The following is a 23,906-nucleotide window of genomic DNA, read 5'->3' on the forward strand; positions in this document are numbered from 1 at the left end:
TGTAACCTTCACTTGTCGGGGGTGTTATAAATTTTTAATTTACACTTGTAAAAAGTGAAGACAAATTCGTACGCTTGTGTGTACTGTGGTGTGACCCTGGCACAATATGAGCGTAGCGACACAGAGTAAATAGATATCGTCGCGGATTTACGCATCTTTTGACACCTTCGAGCGTGCTTCAAAAAATTGCAGCCTGTTATCAGGGTTGCTTTTAAACTACAGTTATTTTACGGAAATCTGACAAATGATCGGCACAATTGATAAATTACAAAATGTAATTAAATTTGATTAGTTAACATCCTAAATCAAATTCCGTTTGCATGGAGATCGCTACGAATACGCTAAAAAATCTGCTCTACATTTTCACGGTCCTTTGCAGTGAAAGCGTTACTAGGTATACGTTACTTAACACATTTTATTTATTCACAATAAACTACACTCATCCGATCTATAACGTGGTTATAACATACAACGGTTAATATAATTATTAATTCGACATTATCAACACACATTCGCACAGCTGTTACTGTTAGTGTTAACGCATAGGAAGCGGAACGATGCGCAGGAGCACGCGATGTTACGAGTTTACATTCAGCTCACTTTTTTACTATGAAGTTTGATGGATTAATTACTATCATTAATAAAGAATATTTTATGGGTATTGTTTTATTATGAATACGATACGCTCAAATATTATGTTAACATAAGCTCGTCGTTTAGGGTTGCCAGTTGCTAGAAGCAGATCTGGCCCACCAACTAACTCCTGAAGTCCATTGAAGAAGACCGTGGAGGGCATGGAAAACTATAACTGTGTTACTATCTAGAACATGTAAAACTATAACTATGTTCCACAGTAAATAAAAGAACATAGACAATTTACATCAATAACTATACATATCTTAGATTTTTTTTTAACTTAGTTTTTAATATAATTTTGAGTGTTGCAAGATCAAGGACTGGCTATCCTAGCTAGATTAAAGATTAAGAATTTAAAGACTAAGATTCTTAGAATATAATAAGGGATGATAAAAATATTGTTCGAGCCACGAGCCATTGGGAATCTCTAAACATGACTTACGAGTAAGTAGGTAATAACTATTTGGGGTTTACCCATCTGTTATTTGCAGATTGCGATTTCTTTGGAAAGACGTCCCATATATTTACCATAGAAAGCACTTTCAGTGACAGTGAAGGCATTGAGCCAAGTGCACTCATACGTGTAATCATCTACTTTCTAAGTTCTAACAGTAGGGCAATTTGTTAGAACAAGCGGTACTGCTTACTACCACTTTTCCATCAAAATGGCTGGTTAACTGCTTAATGAGTTTAATATGTAGCTCCAACCAGTTGTGTGATTAATTGACAGATATTAAAAGTTAACAGGGCTCTCTCCGTCACTCGTTTCATACAATCGTAGTTCCAATTTCATTTGAATATTAAGCAACCAAAGTCCATGAAATTTTGCAGACATATTCTAGAAACTAATATCTGTGTCTGTGGGTTTTTAGATTTTTCTAAAAATATGTAGTTTTAAAATTACAGGGGTTCAAAGATTTGTATGAAATTTTTTAAGACCGCGTAACTTTGAAACCGAATATTTTAACAGAAATGAAATTGGAACTACGATTGTATGAAACGAGTGACGGAGAGAGCCCTCTTAAGTCAGCAAGCAACAAGTGTTCTAGTTATTTTGTTTTAGTTCGCAACCGAATGTATAGTATTGTAAATTGATAAAATACAATAAAGATACATATTTCGGATTCTGTTTTCCGACCTCATCTCCTTTCCTCTCGACCTTTCATTCCAAAATATAAGCTGCAAGACCTCGAATAATTGCCGCTATCTTGGAAAATATAACAACACCTAATGCTGTTTATCTTCAAAATTAAAGCTTATTATAAAAGCTGGACAAATAAATTCTACCATCAGGTAATAAAATATTAGACCTTCTCTCAGAAATGAAATTTGTTTATTGATAACTGGATGACGATTACGACTACGTTGGCGTGTATACTTAACTAGCTGATGCCCGCGACTTCGTTCGCGTGGATATAGGTTTTTTGAAATCCAGAACCAGGGTTTCTTACGGGATAAAAAGTAGCCTATGTGTTAATCCAGGGTATAGTCTATCTCCGTTCTAAATTTCAGCCAAAACGGTACAGTAGTTTTTGCGTGAAAGAGTAACAAACATACACACACACATACCTACATAAATACATACAAACTTTCTCCTTTACAAAATTAGTGTGATGTTTAAAAATCCTGAGGGAGCTTTTTGATTTCGCGAGGATAAAAGTAGCTGTCCAAATCTTTAACTATATCTAAAACAGGAAGAACCTTGTAGCATATATCCTACCATATCTTCTTAGGAATATCTACATAATATAAGCAGATCATTTTCAAAACAGAGAACATGCTAGGCTAAGAAGAATTTTCCCTATATAATCAATTTTGAAGTAAAATAGTAAACTTCGGAACAGGGAGTTACGATTATGTTACGAGTATCTTGTAAGTATACGAAGAAATGGTTTTTCTTTTCTCTTCACCTAGACTATACGTTCTCGTCTTGCTGTCACACGGTTACTTAACCGGGACTGCCGTGGGATCGACCCACAAATCATTGTTCGCGGCCCCTACCATTTAATGAGGATGTGAAAAAGTGCTTCGATTTATTTCACTCTAATCAAATTGCACGATAAGAAATCAATGATATGGTATTTATGAGTTACTAGAGGATGCCCGCGACTTCGTCCGCATGGATTTAGGTTTTTAAAGATCCCGTGGGAACTGTTTGATTTTCCGGGCTAAAAAGTTGCCTATGTCAATTACAGGGACGCAAGTTACCTCGGTACCAAATTTCATACAAATCTATCAAGCGGATGAGTATGTAGGAATCCCGCGGGAACTGTTTGTTTTTCCAGGATAAAAAGTAGCCTATGTCCTTCCCCGGAATGTATCCTAAGTCTGTACAAAATTTCATTAAAATCGGTTCAGCGGTTAAGCCGTGAAAGCGTAGCAGACAGACAGACAGACAGACAGACAGACACACTTTCGCATTTATAATATTAGTATGGATGTATTTCTACATACATCATCATCATTATCAAGTCATCCCCGGTTCACTCAGAATGGGTATAGCCGCCATAGTCCACCATGCTGGTCAAGTGTGGATAGGCAGACTTCACAAACCTTTGAGAACGTTTTAGAGAACTCTCAGGCATAATGTTTTCCTTCATCGTTAAAGCAAGTGATATTTAAATGCTTAAAACGCACATAGCTCCGAAAAAGTAGTGTTACATACGCGGGATCGAACACTCGACCTCTGGAATCTCCTATTCCTACTCCTGACGCGGTCTTAACCATTAGGATATCACTGCTTTATATTGCTTATCCAACCTATATAATGTGTAAATCAAACTAAAATGACAAAGCCTGTCTTAAAGCCAATTCACACCAAGTACGTACACGGGACACGTAATCCGTGGACATAACTGTACGCATTACGTCTACGCGAACGTTCACGCCACGCAAGCGGTATGCCATGTCCCATACATTACAATTTACAACGCAATGCTACGCGCTAAGTCTACGCTTACGCGACACATAGGTACGCAGCCTGTGTGGCCAATGTAATTAATGTAATCTCACAAAGATTTTTTACAACTGAATTAGCACTGTTATGACTTTTTTAAAGTAATATATACTCGTAATATAAATTGGATACCTGAAGCAGTAGAGAAGCGCTGCACCCAGATTTCTGAAAAACAGGAAAAGTGATTTTGTGATTCATGGTGTTTATTTTACATACTGGTGTTTATTCATACTATTATTCCAAAAGCGTGCCAAGAGATTATAACGCTTCAATATAGCACCAAACGCCATTCATGATTTTCGTGCAGAGGCCAATAAAATTATTTTTAGAAGGAACTATGGGGTACCTAGTTATTTCTAAGATTTTTTCTTTTTCTCATGGGCACCTCCACTCGTAATCAAACAGGGCCTAGATATTGGCACTGCTTTATTTAAAAAATATATTCATAATCAAATAGTTTACTCCGTCGCCACAATAAAATAATTATATCAACACGTAATTTCCTATAGGAAAATAAATAAAGTAGTTTATTTTCCTTATAAGACAACTAACTGATCGCCGCGATTTCGTCCCAGTGGATTAAAGTTTTAAAAAACCACTGGAAATTCTCTGGTTTTCCGGGGATAAAAAGAAGCCCATGCCACTCTCCCAGATCTTTAACTAGATATATCTATGCAAAAGATCACGTTTATCTGTCGCTCCATTGCGACGCGATTGGAGGACAAACCAATAAACCAACAAACAAACACACTTCGCATGTATATTATGGGTATGATAACCTTTAAGAAACACATTGGAGTTAAAATGAAGCAATATTTTGTCTCGTTTTCTTCTCGTATTTTTTGTTGCTACAAACTACAGTAGATTCATACTTTTCTTTTACTGTCCACATGAATAAAATTATTATCTGATTTTTAGCTAGAAATATTATGAATTCGACACTGAAATCTAACAAAAATGCACATATTTCGGCGATAGCAACCGAACAAGGTAAGTAGAAGAATCAAGACAATGACCTTTTTAATTCTTATCACAAAAAAGTTTAGCATAACGTCCGTCGAATGAAAATTCCTATATTCTGCTCTATTCATTTAATCATTCCTATATTATCTACAATTTGATTTGGCTTTATGACTCCTAAACTCTAAGGCATCGCTCTATCTGTCTATTTCTTTAATTAATACCCTATTTCGAGAACGTTCCAATTAAACTGATAATAGCAGATTCTCTTCACTTTATGGTCTTTGTACAGGCAACATTAAAACTTGCAATAAACCTAAATTATATAGAGGCAGATCGGAAAGGGTCAATGCTTAGTTAGGTAACAGAGCAATCATAACATGATTAAAAATTCTTGAATGTTGTAAGGTATGGGATTAAAATTTAACCATTGTGAGTAATTACGACGCGATCCTCCGCCTTCTTAAGGTCGTCAGACCAGGCAGCGGGTCGGAGGTCGTCCCATACTGCGCTTACTGATACGCGATCTCCACTCCAGAACACGTCTGCCCCAGCGCAGGCCATCTGCCTACTGCCACTTCAGCTGGCTGATTCGTTGAGCTATGTCGGTCACGCTGGTTCTCCTAAGGAAAGGAAGGCGAAGGAATCGTATCTGGTGGCGCGCTCTTGGGAAGGCCTATGCCCAGCAGTGGACGCAAATATGCTGATAGATTGATTGATTGAGTAGTACGATACGGTACTAATTAATTATTATGAACGCTGCGGCAGGATTCAAAGAAAAATCAAAATTGTCCAAAAAACTTTAACTGGTATCACTATTCACTACCTAGATTATAAATGAGAAAGTGTGTTTGTTTGTCAGTTTGTATGTAGTATAACACTGGACTCAAGTCGGAAGCAAAAACGAATCAAACAGTTCGAAAAAATTTTGTTCAGATCGGTCCAGATATTAGATACTGGATGCTCTTACGCTGATGATTGAGACGTTATGAGTTATGACAGTGTAAACGCGTATACGATTGGATTTGTATGCGATTCTGCTTACCCTCGTAACTTTCCAATGGATCAATTGAATTACACAAACAGATTGTTATTGTATTGTTGCATACGCATTGATTAGCGGTGTCATTGCGTAGATGTTGATATTCCTGTCTTGTTTTTCTTTCCCAAAGAGAGCTACCACACCACAGGTCTTTAGCCTTCCTCAGTGATTGGCATGCCAGTGGCTGCATGAGCAAGTAGTCATCTAGGGTTTGTCATTAGATGTTTTTCACCTCTAGGATCACTATAATAATAGTGGTGCCAAAAGAGATCGGTTCTACGGTTTAGGCCCTAAAAGGTAAAAGACAGACAAACAGAACTCGCATTTATTATATTAATAGAATTATGGATATCTTGATTATATTCAAGACAAAAACTGTTGAATTTAAGTAGCTCCATGTAAGTAAAATTATCTGGGCAGGTACCTACTAACTATAAGAAAACTGTGAGCTAATGTACGAATGCTGTTCTCAGATAATTTTATAGCCAATTAGTACATATTTAAAGAGAATCATTATATTTATAGCTGGGGCCATTACCACGGAAAATTTAATAATACCTACCTAAAACGTAACATTGCTAGAGCTTTTATGAACCATACAAGCACAAACATCGAGTTATAAGACCTAGCATCTAGATGCATACCTCATAAATCAGAGGTCAAATAAACGCGCCCACCTAATTATATTAAGATGTAATAATACTATTATACGAACTAATACGTATATAATTATTTAATATAAATTTTTAAGTAAGTACTTAAATCTTTTTACTTATAAAAAATCAGCTTTCGTATGTTTATGTCCGCAAAACTCGAAAAGTGATCGATGGAATTCATAGATGATGGAATTCCCTTAAAAATCCGTCATATAATAAAGATAGTCGTATTATTGGCAGACAAAGTAGTTAGAGTGCTAATTTACTGAATGCGACTGTTCGTTGGCCGTTTTGCTAGACATCGCGACCTCTAGTATATGATACCTCTTTAAAAATAAATCATGACCGCGGTATAAAATTGGGTCGTAACGATAATATTAATAACCAATACTAAAATGTCAATAAATAGGAATAAATACCAGGCATCAGGACCATTAAAGAGGTAGGGCGGTGCCAGTGTCGGTCATTAGAGCAAAAACGCCAAATCAAACAGAAACTCTGGTAACGGACAAAACTTCCCCCTAATTGACGGAGCTACGGTTGCTACATTAAATAAAACATCCAATTTATTATAGAAGTAGTAAATTATAAATGAAGGGTATCATTAACTCCTTAGAAACTTGAAATGTTATTTTTTTTTAATTGATAGGGACATTTTATTAGGCTGTTTTTTATCAGGGTTGTGCAAAGTGCAAGGATGTGTAGTAGTAAAAAAATTTTCTTTCACTTTCATATCTAGGTATTAAAGCCTCTACTGGAGCAAAATTACTTACCTACCTATGAAAGACACACATCCCTAACGGCTAGCAACGAATTCCTGCACATTGTGTTTAAGCAGATACAGAAGGTTCACTCCGCAATGACGCCTCTCTTTCTATTGTGTAATAAACTGTTATCTCGTTTCTCTCTCTTATGAGATATAAGACTTACGCAGTAGCCTAAGAAGGGGTGCGCCATTTGAATTATGTCCAAATCATTTCAATTTGTGACGACCGATGATCATTTTGCGATCACTACATACGTCCAGATATGACCACTTTTCAATACGACCACTTCCCGATACGACCACTGCTATGGCCAGTGGCCACAGACCACTATGGCAGATCAAGAGGGAAGGGATTCACACCAATTTATACTAAACAAACGAGCCGCTAAGCAGCAGCTTATTCAAATCAGCGAATATTTTATTACCAATACGTACAACCCTTGTGAAAAGCTGTTATACTTATTGATGTTTTGATACAGTTAAATGGAACAATTAGTCACAATACAAGGTAATGTGGCGCATCAAAGTTGAGTTGGATATGGAGATAATCTATTCTCCTTCCGCATTGTTGTATTACCCAATATGACTCATGGCATTTTCGGCCGCTACTCTCATAGAGTCGCCTTTGAAATCCAGGCTTGCCCGATTTGCATAATTCTAACACTTTTCACAATCTTGCCATTTCAATGTCTTTTAGATTCATATAATATTTTGTTGATATAATATTTTATTAAAATAGGTAGGGATGTAAGTAAATCCGGTTAGCAACGCAAATATGCGTCTTTCCATGAAGCTCGGAATCAGCTTAGTTTATTACTAGAAGTCCTGTGTGTCTTTCATTGGTAGCTACGCTACGCCACTATTCACACAAAGGTAAGAGTAGAGCTCTCCTGAGTCTTATCTCAGAATTAAAAGTGTTTAGGCCATAGTCCTCTAAGCTGGCCTTGTGCCAAGAACATTATGAAGAACTCTCAGGCATGCAGGTTTCCTCACGATGTTGTCCTTCACCGTTAAAGCAAGTGATAAAACTCCGATAAGTTAGAGGTGCGGGCCAGAATCAAACCCCTGGCCCCCGACTAGGAGGCCCAAGTCTTACCCACGAGACACCGTTTTTTAGGGTTCAGTACCCGAAGAGTGCCAAAGGGACCCTATTACTTCCGCTGTCCGTCTGCCTGTCGGTCAACGGGCTGTATCTCGTGAATATGTAGAGAGTTGAAAGTTTCACATTGTATTTCTATTGCCGCTATAAAAATAAATAATAAAAAACTCGAAATGGCCGCCATGTAAATTAAAAAATTTATAAAGTGTTATTTCTTGTAAGATGGGTATGGAACCCTTCGTGCATGAGTTCGACTCGCATTTACTAAGTTTTTTTTAATGTCTATGAATTATAGTGTCTAGTGCCCACATTCTTGGAAATTATGCTGAGGTAGATATCTTGTAAGTCGTAACATAGAAATGTCACGTACAATTAACATTCTGTTTACATCAGCGCCATTAGTACCGGTTTACGGCCAGTTATCCATGTGCCAAGGTCGGAGACAGGTTTAAAAGACCCGCATGCTCCATGAAGTACCGGTCGAAAGACACATAATATTGTAAAAACCATCGCAAACGATCCTTATTCCCATCTGCATAGAGGTCATTATGCAATGCTTTATATTCGTTTTGAAGGGGTCGCATTATTTTATTAATTCGCATTTTTGCAATTTGACTAGTAATTATTATGACTGAGATTTTTGGAAACACGACTGTTCTGTAATCTAATTTCCCGCCCCGGAACTCCGACGGTCTAGTCTGCCACTGGATTCAGGCATGGTACCACGCAGCACCACACAGATCCCAAAACCACTCGACGTACGTTTCGCCGTGACACCGGAACATCCTCAGGAGATGTAAACCTTACAATGCCTAATTGTAAAGTCTTTTCAATTACGAAGAAACGTACGTCGAGTGGTTTTGGGATCTGTGTGGTGCTGCGTGGTAACATATAGATTTGTCTGGTTTAGCGGATTATAGCAAATTAAGCTTTTGTTCCTTATATCATGGACTTCCGCAAAATAACGCCTGCTTCTATAGTCTATAAGTACACCATTTAATTTATAATAATGAATAGTTGATGGAATAATGTGGATTGTATAGATCCAATCCACATTATTCCATATTCCAATCATTCCATTCCATTATTCCAAAGTGGCGGATGGATCGTGGATGGTACACGGAACAAGTCACGGACTTATTCCGTGTGGATTTAGGTTTTTAAAAATCCCATGGAACTCGAATTTTATGAGAAGGGTTGGCCCATAGTTCATCACATTGACCAAGTGCACATAAATCTGAAAAGTTAGATGTGCGAGCGCGGAATTGAACCCCGGACCTCCCAAATAGTGGCTGACATCTTAACCACTAGACTATCGTAGCTTCCCTAACAGTCGATAGCAGAATATTGCGACAGTTTCGCATTTGCACGATATCGCTCTTTTTGGTCGTGGGAGTCAAATCAGAAAGTCGATAGAGAAACCTGTGATGTTTGCGTTTACGTTACCGAATGGAAGTGAATAACTCAAAAAAACACGAACCAGCGAAATTACCGAAAAAAGACATGATGCCAGAAAATCGTTGAATAGCTACTAGATATGTTATCAAATTTTGTAAGTACCTAATTAAAATTAATGATAATTTTTAGATATTCAAAGATTTTTTAATAGATTTTGATTGGTTTTTTCATCGTAAATATGATAACATACCGCCAAATAATATTCAATAATTAATTAAGAACACGTACTAAAAGCACGGATATGCGACGGCCGAGAATTTTTCAATCCAAAGGCGATTACATTAGGCGCTGAAAACTTATCGTAGATCTCTAGGTCACAAACTCATCATATTACCTGTACAACATCACAATGCAGAACTGTATGTACCGCATAACAATCACGTGTCACTATTCAATCACAGTCACAGCAATCACAACCACATAACGGAGCGCTAGTGTAATAAGAGAGAATTCGGGCGAAATTTCAAAATTGTAAAGAGATCGGCGCGTGAGTTGTTTTGAGCGTTCGCGCGCGCCCACGCTTCGCGCGTGCTATAACGAGAGCGAATGTCGCCGTCCGAGGGGCAAGGTTGCCTGGAAAAGCGCTCGTGACCTTCGAGTCTTGAGGGAAGCAGGAACACTTGAAGTTACGTCTCCAAGCAAAACACTGCGCCAGCCGTATCCATACTTCACACTATAATATTATAAAGGAGAAAGTTTGTATGTGTGTGTGTGTGTGTGTGTGTATGTTTGTTACTCTTTCACGCAAAAACTACTGGACGGATTGGGCTGAAATTTAGAATAGAGATAGATTATACTTTGGATTAGCACATAGGCTACTTTTTATCCCGGAAAATCAAAGAGTTCCCACGGGAATTTTAAAAAACCTACATCCACGCGAACGAAGTCGCGGGTATCAGCTAGTAATATTATAAATGCGAAAGTGTGTCTGTCTGTCTGTTTGCTACCTTTTGACGGCCCAACAGTTTAACCGATTCTGACGAAATTTGGTACAGAGTTAGCTTATATCCTAGGGACGGACGTAGGAGCGCTACTTTTTATCCCGGAAAATCAAGAAGTTCCCAGGGGATTCCTAAAGACCCATCCGCTTAACCGATTTGTATGTTTGGTACCAAGGTAGCTTGCGTCCATGTTATTGATATGTCAATAACATGGACGCAAGCTACCTTGGAACTGTTTGATTTTCTGGGATAAAAAGTTGCCTATGGGCAACTTTTTATCCCAGAAAATCAAACAGTTCCCCCGGGATCTTCGTAAACTTAATTACACGCGGACGAAGTCGCGAGCATCCTCTAGTAGTTAAATATAAGAGATTCTTTATTTAAAAGAAATATCGAATAAAAAAAACTATTGTTACCGAATGTGGGGTAAAGTAGTCTGAAAAAGTGCACATAACCATCGAATCTTGAGGAAAGAAGTCAAGTCAAGTAACGCCCCAGAGCAAAACACTGCGCTAGCCGTATTAACTATTAGAGACTACGTACTCTTTATTTACAAGTGTAAATTAAAAATTTATAACACCCCCGACAAGTGAAGATTACAGTAACTAGAAAAGAGTTGATAACTTTCAAACGGCTGAACCGATTTTCTTGAATTATAGCTAAGAACACTCTCGATCAAGCCACCTTTCAAACAAAAAAACTAAATAAAAATCGGTTCCTTAGTTTAGGAGCTACGATGCCACAGATAGATAGACAGATACACACGTCAAACTTATAACACCGCTATTTTTGGGTCGGGGGTTAATTAAAATAAGAGAATGGATACTATTAATCTCTATTTTTACACAGAGCATTTACTATTTCCAAAAATTCTTTCCTTAAATTTTCTAAAGTAAGAAAGATCTCAAAAATACAGAAAGCATTGACGGCCTGGTTGGCGCCGTGCCAGCGACGTCAGCTGGCCTGGCATTCTTGACTCCATATCCCAACGCATTACTGGTGTGAAACTGATTGTGATTACGGTAACTGCTTACATTGCTCAAATAACTTTATTCCCAGTTATCTTGCCGATTTGCCGGAGTAGCATATGTACGCGTATCTTCCAGCGATAATATGTTACGAGTATGTTCCATAGATGTGGCACTTTATCATCACACTTCACACTAATATTATAAAGACGAAAGTTTGTTTGTATGTGTGTGTGTGTGTGTGTGTGTGTATGTTTGTTACTCCTTCACGCAAAAACTACTGGACGGATTGGGCTGAAATTTAGAATGGAGATAGATTATACTCTGGATTAGCACATAGGCTACTTTTTATCCCGGAAAATGAAAGAGTTCCCACGGGATTTTTAAAAATTACATCCACGCGAACAAAATCACGGGCATCAGCTAGTAAGTCATAACGTTGAAACCGATGTTCGTTGGAAAATGTTGTTACTATGAACCGCATCTAGTGGAACTTTTATATAATTCTAGAAACATTCCGAATCGGTGGCAGAGTCACTCACTACCAACCTGCGTGAAGACTTATGGGAACTTAATAGACTTTACTTAAATCGACAATATTTTGAGTTCAAGTAAGAAGTTCATCACAGACTCTGAATCGCCAAGTTTTTGCCGGTATTTTCTGTATTAGAAAAAAAGTCATACTTATATTTTAAAATTAACGCTTTCTAAAGGAGAGTGTCATGTGAAGAGGTTAAGAAGTCCGCCTTCGAAGAGAGGTTAGTGGCTCCAGTCAGGCGTCCGATCCCGGAATAGTTTAGAATTTTAGATCATCCGGTGCCGATGGATGATGTGAATGGAGCTTAATATTCGTAAAGTGTAATCTCACTTATAATATTATAAAGGAGAAAGTTTGTTTGTGTGTGTGTGTGTGTGTGTGTGTGTGTGTGTGTGTATGTTTGTTACTCCTTCACGCAAAAACTACTGGACGGATTGGGCTGAAATTTATAATGGAGATAGATTATACCCTGGATTAGCACATAGGCTACTTTTATCCCGGAAAATCAAAGAGTTCCCACGGGAATTTTAAAAAACCTACATCCACGCGAACGAAGTCGCGGGTATCAGCTAGTTAATAATATGACAAAGTAAATATTAGATTTTGAATAGGAAACCTACTAAGAACCGAAGTAGGCAGTCAACTTTAGCTTATCAAGTGCAGCCTCAAGTCAATAAACTTTGCACAAGACAACTATTAGCCACACGAAATCGTTTTACATGTCTGCAAAATGCTTCTGTAATCTGTAACCTTTTAGCCTAGGTAATAGATGCCTACTTGAATACCATAAAAATGATTTACTAATTTACCATATTCGTAAGAGTCTACGAGCCTTAATAAGTTTTTGGAAAAACATTACCTGTAGCATATACGTCGTATCATTGAATGCAAGTTCCAATAACTTAGTGCATATTTTATTACCTACAAGTTTCAATTTTTGCAAACTTAACCAATAAAGTTGGACACTTCTTTATTTTAATCTTCTCTTCTTCATTATTTTATCTATTCTTTATTTTAATATCAATAATCTCTGTAATATTCAACTGAAATAAGAGCAAGTAAATAATTTTAATATGTGAAATTTTAAAAATAAAAATTAATAAATACTAAACTTTACTCATTTCTCAAATGTTATCTACTTGTGTGATCTAATTTTTTCATCAATTTTTTTTTAAAACCTTGTAACTAGTCACATAGAATATTAAAAGTGACAACTTGACCTCAACGTTATGAAATGCTAGGAAATGCATATCAGTATCATGTTAAAAAAAATGATAAATACATGATACATTTTAAGGTTTATCTGAAGGTTAAAAGTGAAAGAGTAGATTAGATGCATTAGAAGGCAACCTCGTTAAATCTAGTGGTATTCAAGGATCGTAATTAATAAAATGCAAATACCCAAGTGGATACAATTCGCAAATTATTCAAATTAACTCGTTATGTATTAGTCCGGTATCAAATCAGAGCAGAATTTGATATCTAACCACTAAAACCGGTTTTTGTATTTTAGAGAAATTTTAGTATTGCTATTAATCGCCTCTCAGCTAGGTTCATAATATATCAATCAAAAGTATAATAAAATGAGCTTGCTTTACAATTTGATTTCGTAATATACACATATCATGCTATATCAATTTGCTATTAAAAAGACATTATGTTTTAGTTAGGTATATAATATTTACAAATTTTTTTAAATGTACGAGTAATTTTTAACTTTTACTTGTGAATAATAATAATTTGATTTAATAAAAGAAAATATACAGTATAATATCTTTGAAGTACATACATTAGATACATCACCTGGATCTGTCAATAGCTATAGTACATTGCACCAATTTTATTATCCAGACATCAAAAATGATCAAAATATGTAAATGCTAAGTCAATTCATTAGGTAATTAAGGTTCTTTATTAAAACAAAATTATTTAATAAGCCTTAGTTTTGCAATATTCTATAACCGATTGCAATTTCTTTTGTTACTGTAATATCAGCCGGCCGATAGTGACGCAATAGTTCACTTGCATTGGGGACGAATCGCGAAAGTTGTAGAGCTGGTTCCAATCGGTGCGATGCGGCATAATGGTTGACTCTTATCCTTTTAAAAATGATAATTATTATATTATTCTTCTTAGTTACAGTCTTGGCAGACTGGTTGTAATCGTCATTTGGACTGTGCAGTGGCTCGTTTGACAATCCATCTTTTCTCTTCGCTGTTCCATCTTTTCCTTGCCTTCTTCCTGCACCTTTCATCCTTCTTCCCTTCTTTCCATATCTTACTTCCCTTCTTTCCTTCTCCTTTATTCCCTTCCTTTTTAGCCTTTTCCCTTTTTTGGACCTTTCTTGCATACCTAGTAGGTACCTATAGTTCTCGACGGGTCGCCATGGCATGGCAAATTTAGACGTCATAGATACCATCATATTATACCTTTTCTATAATCTTATCCTGCAAAGATTGTCATTTACATTATTTTCGTAGGTACCTACATAACACATAACAACATAGGTAGTTTTTTACATATTTTCTTTTTAAAAGATTAGACTTTATTAATACTATCCCAACTCAAGGTTGAGTCATAAAAAATAATTATTGCTCAAACATTTTCTTCTAATTTGTCCTTTGCGTCACATCTAACTAGGAAAACCCATGGACCATAAACATTGCGTAGGTAGGTAGGTATTCATATCTGTAGGTACCTATAATAATTTCGAAAGTTAATACTTAGGTACATTATGGTTACGGTTAAATTTCGATCGTCATTCAATAAAAGAAAAATGGGTTGCACAAGTCAGAATTTATCCTCTGCACCTACGAATACAACTTGTATTTAAAATGTAAAACGCACTTTGCTTTGTATTCTGTATATATTTTGGTGGTCAAAGTTTAACGGTAATCGTACGGTAACTACTAACTTGGGACTGTTAACTGCATAACATGCAACGGAACCTTAGTTATGTTTAGACGTACCTACTAAGGTCCCGTTGCAAGTTAGGCAGTTAAACTTACGACCAATACTCTGTTCATGTAAATATAAGTTAATTTTAAAAAATTAAAAGAAAAAGAGTTTTGGGTTGTCTTAAAAAACTTTAAATCGACGAAAGCATTCTAAAAGTCGGCTTGTACAAATAAAATCATCTAAATATACCAATATATAGCAATTATACCAATAATATAAATAATAATCTAAATATAAACCAGGCGTAATACCACAGAGTAGGTAATACTGCCAGCCCTGAAGTACACACGCACTACTGGATGCATGGGGCGCCAGCCAGGTAACCTCCCAGTGTGCCTGGATGCTGCTGGTCCCTTTTGGATGCGTCCGAGGGGAAGAGCAGTGTTCGGGCCGGTGCGCCCCGGTAACATGGCTAATAATTTCTCTTCGGAGATATTGTTGGCTATGGCTAATGACCTGGCAGGGGGGGAGGTTTCTCCGCGTGTCCCTCTGACTAGCAGAGGGCACAGTGGATGAAGCGGAGGATGGGACGCGGGCGACGTGCGCGTCCCAAGGTCGGGGGACGCATTTCGTTGGTGCGTCCCGGAGGTGCGTCGATGGGGACCGAGCAGGTCCCCGGTGGAGGGTCTGCCTTGGCAGACGTCGCTGGCTGGGTCGCGGTTGTTTGCTTCGGCCGTTCCCGTGACCCAGTCGCCAGGCGACGCGCAGTAGCGCCGCTGGGGTTTAGTGGGTATTCCGGTCGCCTCTCGGCCGGCGAGTCCCACATACCCTCCCTCCGGGGGGGATGCGTAAATGCATTCCCCAGCGTCAACAAAAAAAAAAAAAAAAAAAAAAAAAAACTACTGGATGCATTAATAAAATTGATTGGCCACTGTGTCATCAGGACACACAACAGAGGCAAACTGAGCAAATATACTCATCATCATCATCATCGCATGACCGGCTCACTACAGAGCACGGGTCTCCTCTCAGAATTAGAAGGGATTTGGCCATAGTCTATTACAAAGGGCGGATTGGCAGACAAATATACTCACTGATTGGAGAAATTGCGTGTTCATTATGTATTGCATGAACATAATGTCATTAATATGTGCACTATGTAAGTAAGCTTTGCGTTAAGACCTATTTCTTCGTGTTTAGGGGTCCATAATCGTTACCATGGGGCTAATTCTGTTGTAGACCGTACAAATAATCTCTAAAATCTAAACTAAACTAAAATGACAATTCTAATTTCTAAATGTCTATTTCTCAACTTTCATGACGCGCACTGCATCTTTCCATTTTGTTAAATAGGTACAATAAGTTACTGCAGTGGACAGTGAACAGCTAGTTTTTGTGTAAGTAGATAATTATATAAAATCACAGCATTCATACACTTTGACCATGAAAGTCACGTCAAAATATGACCTTGTGTTCTAACAAGGCGCTCTAATTTCTTATCAAAGTAAATTATACATTTGTGTAATATTATACCTACCTCATTTCCGTTTTCATTATGGTTGTGTTGTGTGGTTTGTTCAATGTTATTAATATTTTTATTTTTAAGAAAACTTTTTTAGGATTATATGCCTCAAAGCAAAAAGAACCCTTATAGGATCTGTCTGTCTGTCTGTCTGGCGTATCTGTCAAGACACATCAAGGGAATAAAACCTAAAGGGTACTTGCCATTGACCTAGAATCATTTTTGACAGGCAGCAACAGCACAAATAAAGGGAAAATCCGTAAACTATGAATTTGTGGGGCGCCAGCCAGGTAACCTCCCAGTGTGCCTGGATGCTGCTGGTCCCTTTTGGATGCGTCCGAGGGGAAGAGCAGTGTTCGGGCCGGTGCGCCCCGGTAACATGGCTAATAATTTCTCTTCGGAGATATTGTTGGCTATGGCTAATGACCTGGCAGGGGGGGAGGTTTCTCCGCGTGTCCCTCTGACTAGCAGAGGGCACAGTGGATGAAGCGGAGGATGGGACGCGGGCGACGTGCGCGTCCCAAGGTCGGGGGACGCACTTTGTTGGTGCGTCCCGGAGGTGCGTCGATGGGGACCGAGTAGGTCCCCGGTGGAGGGTCTGCCTTGGCAGACGTCGCTGGCTGGGTCGCGGTTGTTTGCTTCGGCCGTTCCCGTGACCCAGTCGCCAGGCGACGCGCAGTAGCGCCGCTGGGGTTTAGTGGGTATTCCGGTCGCCTCTCGGCCGGCGAGTCCCACATACCCTCCCTCCGGGGGGGATGCGTAAATGCATTCCCCAGCGTCAACAAAAAAAAAAAAAAAACTATGAATTTGTGGACACATCACAAAAATATTAAAAAGTGTTATTTATGTATAAAAAGATTTTGTTTCAGTATCGTTTTGTCAAAATATGGATTTTTAGTTCTAACTTTTCGGTTGATGTGACAAAGAAAAATTATAAAAGTAATAAGCGGGGCCCTGTAGGGTCTCTCATATACCTTCTTCATCTTGTACTCAACAGATACCTAGACAGACAGAGAGATAGACTATGAACACCATTGGTGATTAGCGCCATAGAAATTCAAATACCCCATGGTATTTCGCTCCAAAATCGATGATTAGCGCCAATGTTTCGTAGCAGTTATGCTACGAATCTCTGAACTACATTAAATTATTAGGACTATACTAAGTGGTTATAGTATTTATTTACTGAGGATTAAAACAGCACTACTTCCAGACATGTAAAAATTTACTTTAGAGATTGTGTACAACAGAATTAGCAAGTTTGATGATACATATTTACTCAGACTATTTTTAAAATTCATTTATTGGTAGCGCATTCGAGTGTAAATGAATATAATGCAGCTGTGAACTACTTCGAGCAACAATAAATAGATATTACTAGTAGTGAAGAAAACTAATCGATTTGGCAATATGTATTGAAACTAAATGCATGTTCAAATTGTTCAGTGTTGATGTTACTATTCCTGACATTTCCTGAATGTTTCAGCTGGTTTCAACTCTGTATGCGTAGATTAAATTATTAATTATTTTTGAAATAAATCAAAATGCAACCTGCCAAGTATTATAATGTAAATAACCGGTATTATACTATATACCACGATTCATGTGGTGGTTTTGAATTATCGATATTTCGACCCAGTTACATGAATCGTTGTCACGACGGGACTGCGCTCATGGCATAATTCAAAATCTATTCTAATATTGCAAAGAGGTAAAGTTTTTGTAAGTTTGTTAGTAGGCAGTAATCTCTGGAACTACTGAACTGGTTTTGAAAATTCTTTCGCCAATAGAAAGCTTAAGCCTGAAATCATTACCTATAAAGTACTTACTTTTTCTTTCTTTAAATCTACTACTTACAAATATAATAAGAAGAAATGTTGGATAGAAGCAAGCGTTACTTTGCGCAAGTCTATGATCATAAGAAACAACAAGCATAATAATTACCTAATTAATATCAAAATATGTAGGTATCCACCGTCGAAGAGGGCTCTCTCCGTCACTCGTTTCATACATACGTAGTTCCAATTTCATTTGAATATTAAGCAACCAAAGTCCATGAAATTTTGCAGACATATTCTAGAAACTAATATCTATGTCTGTGGTTTTCCAGATTTCTGTTAAAATATTCGGTTTCAAAGTTACGCGGTCTTAAAAACATACAAATCTTTGAGCCCCTGTAATTTTAAAACTAAGTATTTTTAGAAAAATCTAAAACACCACAGACACAGATATTAGTTTCTAGAATACGTCTGCAAAATTTCATGGACTTTGGTTGCTTAATATTCAAATGAAATTGGAACTACGATTGTATGAAACGAGTGACGGAGAGAGCCCTGTTAAACATGCAGGAAATGCAAGCAACCAAGCAAGCAATAATGCTTCACCACATGTGTTAAAATAACTATGGCGGTATTTTTTGTTAAGAAAACGGAGCAGATTAATTTTAAACGTCCATCAAATCATTCAAGGCTGTTGAATAATTGAGAGCAATCGCGGGAAAAATACTAGTACCGTAAGCAGCAACCGTAGGCAACGTTATAATACAAAGTAGTAACCAGTAACGGACAATATGACACAATTCCATGGTCACTTAAGAAGCTGAGACTATATTCAAATCTAATTACTGTGTGTAATGATATGGTTTCGTTTACCGACGCAACGAAGGCCATGGGCAAGAGTTGTCATACATTTGAAATAAACAATAGAGTAATGTGAGACTAAATAATAATTGCAATCATTAGTGTAAAATGTAAATGGACCCCGACAATACAAGTCATCGCGTATCAAGAGATGACCCATAAGTTCCACAGAACACGCAAAGCCGAATTTTTCAATCGCCATCATCATCATCCACCAAACATGGTCCTCATCCACCCGCTCCCCGCCATCGCTTCTTCAGGTCATCGGTCCAGCGGGCTGGAGGTCGTCCCACACTGCGCTTACCGGTACGCGGTCTCCACTCCAGAACACGTCTGCCCCATCGGCCGTCGGTTCTGCGACATACATGGTCTGCCCATTGCCACTTCAGCTTGCTAATCCTTTGAGCTATGTCGGTCGCGTTTGTTCTTCTGCGAATTTCCTCGTTCCGGATTTTATCCCTGATACCTAACGTAACTCGCTCCATAGCGCGCTGAGCGACTTTTAGTTTGTGGACGAGGCAAACTGTCAGTGTCCACGTTTCCGCTCCATACGTCATCACAGGTAGGATAACTCATTGAAGACCTTAGTCGACGCCTTAGTCCCTCTAAATTCTACTTTTGTATTGTACCTATTTCTATTATTGTATTTTAATAATCATCCATTAAAGGTTAACTTTTTATAAGATTAAAGTTTAAAGAGCTATTAAAAGAATCAGTGATGTAACAAAAAGCACGAGTCAGTCAAGGTTATTTTACCGGCAGATAAGTAGGTAGGTTTACTTGGTTAAGTATTGCTTTCACTTTCATAGTTTATACTTTATACCTGTTTGGTATTTGATAATACTTAGAGCTTGTTAAAGATAGTTTCAAACAGCTGACCTTTTCAAGTGGGTTTAGAAATACGTATAACTCTACCTATCTACTTACGGGCTTAGTCTATCTATTCTATAGATAAAAGATAGGCACTATAATTTTTTTTAAATGTGCGTGTATGGTATGGTATGTATGTTAAAATAAAATTTGTCAACTATATTATGTAAAAGGAAAGGCCGCTATTTTACTTGAAACTATTATGATTTCGGTTGAAACTAGTATCATTAACGGTTTCCTTGCATGTAGGTAGGTAGACAGACAGACAACAAAGTTATCCTATAAGGGTTCCGTGTTTCCTTTTAATGCACGGAACCCTAAAAATACATCGCGGACAAAGTCGTGGCCATCAACTAGTATTCATACAATACCTACTTCGTGATGCAGATGTACACGGGAGATAGGTCGACAAACCAACGCGCGACGGCAGCATTTGCCACGTCTCGATGAATCAATTGTCTCCAAATGACCCCGTGTCCGCGCTGACAAATAGCGAGCACCTATGCAGGGACTGATTTATATAGGAGACTGTTTCCATTCGCACCCGACATCAGTCAAAGTTAATCAAAAGGTTTGACCATGTTAAGTTTTAACAGTCTATGTTTTTAGAGGAATATACATTCCGAAATTAGTGGCACGACACTAGTTTCACGACATTAATTCCATTATCAATTGCACGTGTCAATTAGATGTTTACCTTGTTGTTTGTCTTTTTTCTGAATGTTAGAGGCTTTTTAGTTAAAAGGTAATTTGTATCATTATAATAAGTAAATTATGGCGTTATAACAAATCAAACATAGTAGGATTGACAAACACAAATATACAAGAGCAAAATAAAAATGTGTTATCTAAATATGAGCACATATTTTAAGTTAGCGCTTGAACATATCAAACACACGTTAAAAGTGTAAACAAACTCACACGAAATTTTATGGTTCAGTCTATTTGTATCATTGTTTTAGATAACGCGTTCTATGAGGAAGGTACCCACCTATATTTAACTAAAGAGATCTTCTTCTTATTAGGGTTCCGTACCTCGAAAGGAAAAACGGAACCCTTACAGGATCACTTTGTTGTCTGTCTATCTGTCTGTCCGTCTGTCTATCTGTCTGTCCGTCCGTCCATCGTGTCTGACAAGAAAACCTTCCCGTTGACCTAGAATCATGGGCAGGTAGGTAGGTCTTTATAGCACAAGTAAAGGAATAAATCCAAAAACCGGGAATCTGTGGTTACATCATCATTAAAAAAAATGTGTTTCAATTTTCAACGTAAGATAACTATACTAAGTGGGGTATCATATGAAAGGACTTTACCTGTATATTCTAAAACAGATTTTTATTTATTTTTATGCATAACAGTTTTTGATTTATCGTGCGAAATGTCGGAAAAAATTACCCAAGTACAGAACCCTCGCTACGGCCGTTTTTTTTTTGTTTAATGGGATTTCGATTTTTTGTAATTTATAGATTACCGGTTTTCTGTCCAAGTATTTTGTGTTAGTAAATTAATTTATTAGTAGTAAGTTTTTTTGCAAATATTTTATTTATTAGTTGTTAGGTGTAATATTTTACATATAATATATTTTCTTTTTTAATGAAAATATTATTGAATTATAGGAAAAGAAGAACCGGTGCCGTCCAATGTGAACGAACTCTTACTACGCACACGACTCGACGGTACGACTCTTGTTTTTTCCGACATTAAATAAAACAATACATTAAATAAATTCTATTGAATTACATACATTATGGCTACGCGATGTATCTACTATCTAGACGGAAATAAGCTCTCTAACATTATTATTATCTCACTAACATTATTGTCAGCATAAATTATTTGAATGAAACATAAATGACTTAAACAGAATGCCAATATATAAGTAAGATACCTAATTAAGGGTACGTGTCATATCATTAGCGGCTGGCAAGTGGCAAGTGATGGTGCAGCCTAGAAGATGTCTTCTTCTTCTTTCTTAGCCCCTATGAATCCATTGTTGGACATAGGCCTCCTCACGTGCACGCCATTCCTCTCGGTGTTGGGCGAGCCTCCTCCAAGTTTCTCCCGCCAGCTTGGTAATGTCATCTGACCAACGGGATGGCTGCCTTCCAACGTTCCTCCTTCCGGTACGTCATACGTGGCCTCCATTCCAGCAGCAAACGAGTCCATCGGTCAGCTGTAGTCCTACAGACATGCCCTGCGATCTCCATTTAGATCAAGATATCTAGAAGATGAACTAGGTACATAATGATTTGTGATGTAACCTGTTTATCATCATCACCAACCCATTACCGATTTTGTCCATAATCCCCCTCGCTGGCCAATTACGAATTGGCAACTTCACACATCTTTGAGAACATTACGGAGAATTAACCCTCAGGCATGCTGGTTTTCCAGGACGTACCTATTCTTTCACCGTTAAAGCACGTGATAGTCCCGAAAAGTTAGTAGTAGGTACGTTCCCGGGACCGAACCCTCGACTCTCGTATAAGGCCAACGTCTTAATAAATTACTATGTAGATTATCCGTTAAACTTTATGACCTAAACTACCTATCATTCGTCTATAAAGTTGGCCTTCCCAAGAAGGTAGTATTTTGATTTTATACTAAAGACCACATTTGCGAATCTTTGCTAAAAAGGGGACCACGCCTTGGATCTTTAACAAGATAAACAGGCTTTAACCAAAAAAAAAAAACAGGTAATTTACAAAACGCACAGTAAATTCTTACGCAATGCTTCTCAACGTTTTTAAAGCAAATCTCGATCAAAAAACCCGTTTGATTGTTTCGCATGTTATTAGACGATGGCTATCGTTCCTACATGGTCGTGAGAAGTTATTTGTTGCTTATTATAGAATTTAGCGATTGAACGGGGTGCCTTTCAAAAGACTTCGAGATAACGAGCTTCAAATGCTTTTAAATGATTCATTAGTAATCTAATCTCTTAGCCGATATAAAAAATCTGTAGTAAGTAGGTACCTATCAAGTTTAGCTAAGAAAATGTTTTTTTTAAACTGATTTTTTTTTTAATACATAGGTAGGTAGAGATCATTTATGCTTAAAACTAGATTCTACTCAAGGACTTCTAACAAGGAAAAAAAACTTAGAATCATTATAAAGAGTACAAGTTGTATGATTTAAAAAAAATTATTAACGCATTTAAACTAATAATAACCCTACCAGAAAACAAACTAAAAATTAAAAAATATCAAAAAATTTATAGCCAGTGTCACTTGGGATGATGTAAAAATTCTAACGATAAGTTCCCCTTACATCTAAATCTGTTCATGCTATGTTCAGGCATTTAGAAGTCATCGTGGAATAATGAAACTCACATACTTACATCATACATGTACCCTAAAAACATTACACTTCTTTTTTGGGTCGTCTGTAAAAACCATGTTTTACTCGCAAAATGATGACCATTGCTCGACAGCGAAATTTTTTTTTTAATTCACGAGTTTTTGCCAATTTTTAAACAACTAGAGCAAGGTAACTTTACTGAAGGTTTAAAAAGGATCATGCTAGTCAATAACAATTTTCTTAAAAGTTGTACCTATATCTACTAACTAGGTATATTAGGTTCAATAATATTGAAACCGGATTTCAACATAAATAAAATACCTAGAGGCTTAGAAGTTCTAATAGAACCTATTACATAATAGCAGCATAGAATATATACCTATATGATTATCAACAAGTATAGGCACGCCTTTTATGAACCCAGCAATGTCACCTGACCTCATCTGACCTGCCTAATTTGCATCGTCTGAGTGAACCAACAAAAGCGTTCATGATTAGCATAAGAGCAACCTTCTTATAAAATATTTTTTGCAATACAGGCAGATTTTCTTTTATTCCGATAGAAGTTAACTCTTGATTGCGATCTTCTGATAGCAAGTGATGGTGCAATCTGACCTGGGAGGGATATGACAGTTTTATTAAAACATTCTATCCCTA

At 37.4% G+C, this 23,906-nt stretch overlaps 1 protein-coding gene across 2 annotated transcripts in view; it reads right to left on the bottom strand.

The window, feature by feature from the left end:
• LOC123872212 (extracellular serine/threonine protein CG31145) overlaps window positions 1-23,906 on the bottom strand; it is an 88,347-nt gene that overhangs the window by 52,781 nt on the left and 11,660 nt on the right. Inside the window, exons 1-2 of one of the 2 annotated variants that reach the window (XM_045916395.1) lie at window positions 9,908-10,022; window positions 3,725-3,757 (exon numbers count right to left, since the gene is read on the bottom strand). In XM_045916395.1, the coding sequence (XP_045772351.1) occupies window positions 3,725-3,757; window positions 9,908-9,945 (71 nt within the window). In that variant the 5' untranslated portion in view covers window positions 9,946-10,022. Of the gene's footprint in view, window positions 1-3,724; window positions 3,758-9,907; window positions 10,023-23,906 lie in introns of those variants that run through there. The other variant, XM_045916396.1, reaches the window with a different exon arrangement.

The sequence above is a fragment of the Maniola jurtina genome, chromosome 14 (genome assembly GCF_905333055.1).
Source record: "Maniola jurtina chromosome 14, ilManJurt1.1, whole genome shotgun sequence".
Classification (NCBI taxonomy): Eukaryota; Metazoa; Arthropoda; class Insecta; order Lepidoptera; family Nymphalidae; genus Maniola; species Maniola jurtina.